Below are 2,735 nucleotides of genomic sequence, written 5' to 3' on the forward strand. Positions count from 1 at the left end.
AATAAAATTTAAAGGAATACTGATTAATGTTTCCATATTACCATAGTATTATTCATTTATGTATTATTTAGAGAGAGAGAGAGAGAGAGATTTCGTTTTTCAATTTTAATCTTTATAGGATCATCAATATATAATACTATGTCCGAATTTAATTTGATTTTGTCTATCTCAATGCTTTGTTTTATTTTAAATACGAACGTTCTTATCAGCGTTGCTAAAATAACCTTCATAGACATCATTCCGTATTTCAAACCTGTAAATTTGTCAATTATAAATATTTGTAAATTAATTTTATCACGATAATTTATAATATATTCATACTTACCTATGCAATTTCTTGGTCCATCACTAAAAGGTATGTAATATGGTATAGAATTTGTTTTTTCTTGAAGAAATCTATCCGGATTAAACATCAATGGATTCGGCCAATATTTTTCATTCCGGTGCATTCGTATAATTGATATAATAATATCCGCACCTTTTGGTAAAATAAATTCTCCTGAAATATATTTTTTTATATAATTTTTTGATATATTTAATCGTACATTTTTATGGTTCTTGTTCGCTCATCACTACTTTCAGATTGTGACGTCAGAAGTGAAAAAATATACAATGAAAATTTGTACAAATTATATTTGCATAAAAAACATTTTTCGATAAAGTAAAATTTGCAATCTATGAAATAGAAAAAAAACTAATAAAGGAAATAGGGCTAATAGGAATCGGCGCTGTAAATATTGCTCTTCTTAATTTTAACATATCTAAATATTTAATTTTAAGGCATATTTAACATTAATTTAAAGTAACTCGTATATTTCGGCTTTCTAGCCTACATCAACGCAAAACACGTCGTTGTAAATATGATATAAGACAGATATAACGGCCGTCGAATAATAAATCAGTCAATCAAATTCATGTCTAGTAGCAGAATTCTCTAACGTCTTATCGATGTCGCTTTAGTTAACAATAATAGAGACAATCGTTGATAAGATCATCCCACTACAGGATGTATTGATGTAGCGCAACTCGATGAATCGGTACAGTCCTTTGCGTGTTAATCGCTTGAGTTCGCAGAAAGATGCACATCAATTAATAATATTATTTTATCGGTGATAAGGTGTGTACGAAAATAATAAGTTTGATAAATTTCTATGAGATAGTCAATCCATTTGACATCACAATCCATTTAACGTGACGTCCGGAAAGTTCCACTCTTTAAATCCTAAATTTGGCCTTTTCAGATAAAATTTTAATCAGAAATGACGTGTTGTTTACGTTTGGTAGTAGTCACAGAAATGAAAAAAAAAAAATGAATTCCGTGCAGTGTTTACACGAATTAGGTTCAAATTTTGAAACAGGAAGAAATCGTACGGAAAGAAATCCAGAGAACAAGATAGATGAGCAATCAATTTGAAATTCAATTCGTGTAAATTGCACGGAATTCTTTCTTTTTTTTTCATTTTTGTAGCAACTGCTAAATCGTCCGCTTGAAACGACTGCGAACATGATACGTGTCATTTTTGGCTGAAATTTGGCCTGGAAAAGTTTGAAGAACTTCTTTAGCTTCACGTCACATGAATGAATTGTGATATCATTTCATAGAAATTTACTAAACTTTAATTAATCAAACAAACCTTGTAATATAAAAAATATACATTTTTTGTAATATGCAAATAAAATTTGTATATTTGGCAAATTTAAATTGTTTTACGGTTTTATATAATCAATAGATATTTTTCTTACTTATATACCTATGTAATATTCAACTAAATGTGTAAATTCAATAAATTTCTTCCTTTTTATTATCTATATTACATGATAGAGTATCAAGAAAAAACCTGTTGAAATAAGATTTGAAATGAGATTATTTAGTTTGTATAATTTTGATTAGCGCCATCATTTTGTGTTTTAAGAACAAACTCCACTAGTTAGCTAGGAATATTACTTATTATATCAACCATATACAGGTACTGTAACTTTCGTAACAACGCTCATATGCAGGTGGAACAGATTAAATTGAAAAATCTCAATTTGGGAGAGCAGTACACTGAAAAAAATTTGCTAAATCTGAGTAAATATTTCTTTTAATAGTTCCTATTAAACATTTATTTAGAACAAATAAAAATTTGCTCAATAAAATATAATGATACTTAAATCAAATTAATGGTTCTTGTATAAAAGAAATATATGTTTACATTTAGTAAATATTTACTTGGAACTATTCAAAGAAATATTTATTCAGATTTAGTAAATTTTTTTTCAGTGTAGTAAAGTTTCGCAGGTGCCTTAACAATGAAAATAAGTTCCATAAATTCCGAAACACAATATAGGTGTAGTAAACTCCGAAATGAAAATGGATTGAAATGAATTTAAAAATTGCAATTCATTTTAATTTCATTGATTCAATCTCATACTTTGGAGACCGGAGCTCTATGTGTATGTGGATTGAAAATAATTGAAATAAATTAATATCTAAAGACACACATAAATTTGTTTCTCTTTATAAAGTGGATAGAAAATAAAACAACGATTTAAAAATAAATTTTCTGTAAATATTCTTTTGACTTTACAATAACGTTTATAATCCCTTCTTTATAAATATAACAATGTTTTTATATTTATTTCGATCGAAACAGGAACATTCCTATTCAATACTGTACTCGGATATAAATTCAGAATTTACATATTTTCGTCATAACTTTTTAAATTTAAACAAAAATGTGTATTTTCATAAT

At 27.0% G+C, this 2,735-nt stretch overlaps 1 protein-coding gene across 1 annotated transcript; it reads right to left on the minus strand.

Moving 5' to 3' along the window:
- Positions 1-92: 92 nt before the first annotated feature.
- LOC108764254 (cytochrome P450 4p1) lies at positions 93-499 on the minus strand (the record flags this gene model as incomplete). Its single annotated transcript, XM_018512394.1, has 2 exons — positions 93-253; positions 326-499. Coding segments are annotated over 2 exons (335 nt in total), but the record flags the coding sequence as incomplete, so codon positions are not given.
- Between the last annotated feature and the right edge of the window lie 2,236 nt (positions 500-2,735).

This window comes from Trachymyrmex cornetzi, unplaced genomic scaffold (assembly GCF_001594075.2).
Source record: "Trachymyrmex cornetzi isolate Tcor2-1 unplaced genomic scaffold, Tcor1.1 scaffold4020, whole genome shotgun sequence".
Lineage (NCBI taxonomy): Eukaryota > Metazoa > Arthropoda > Insecta > Hymenoptera > Formicidae > Trachymyrmex > Trachymyrmex cornetzi.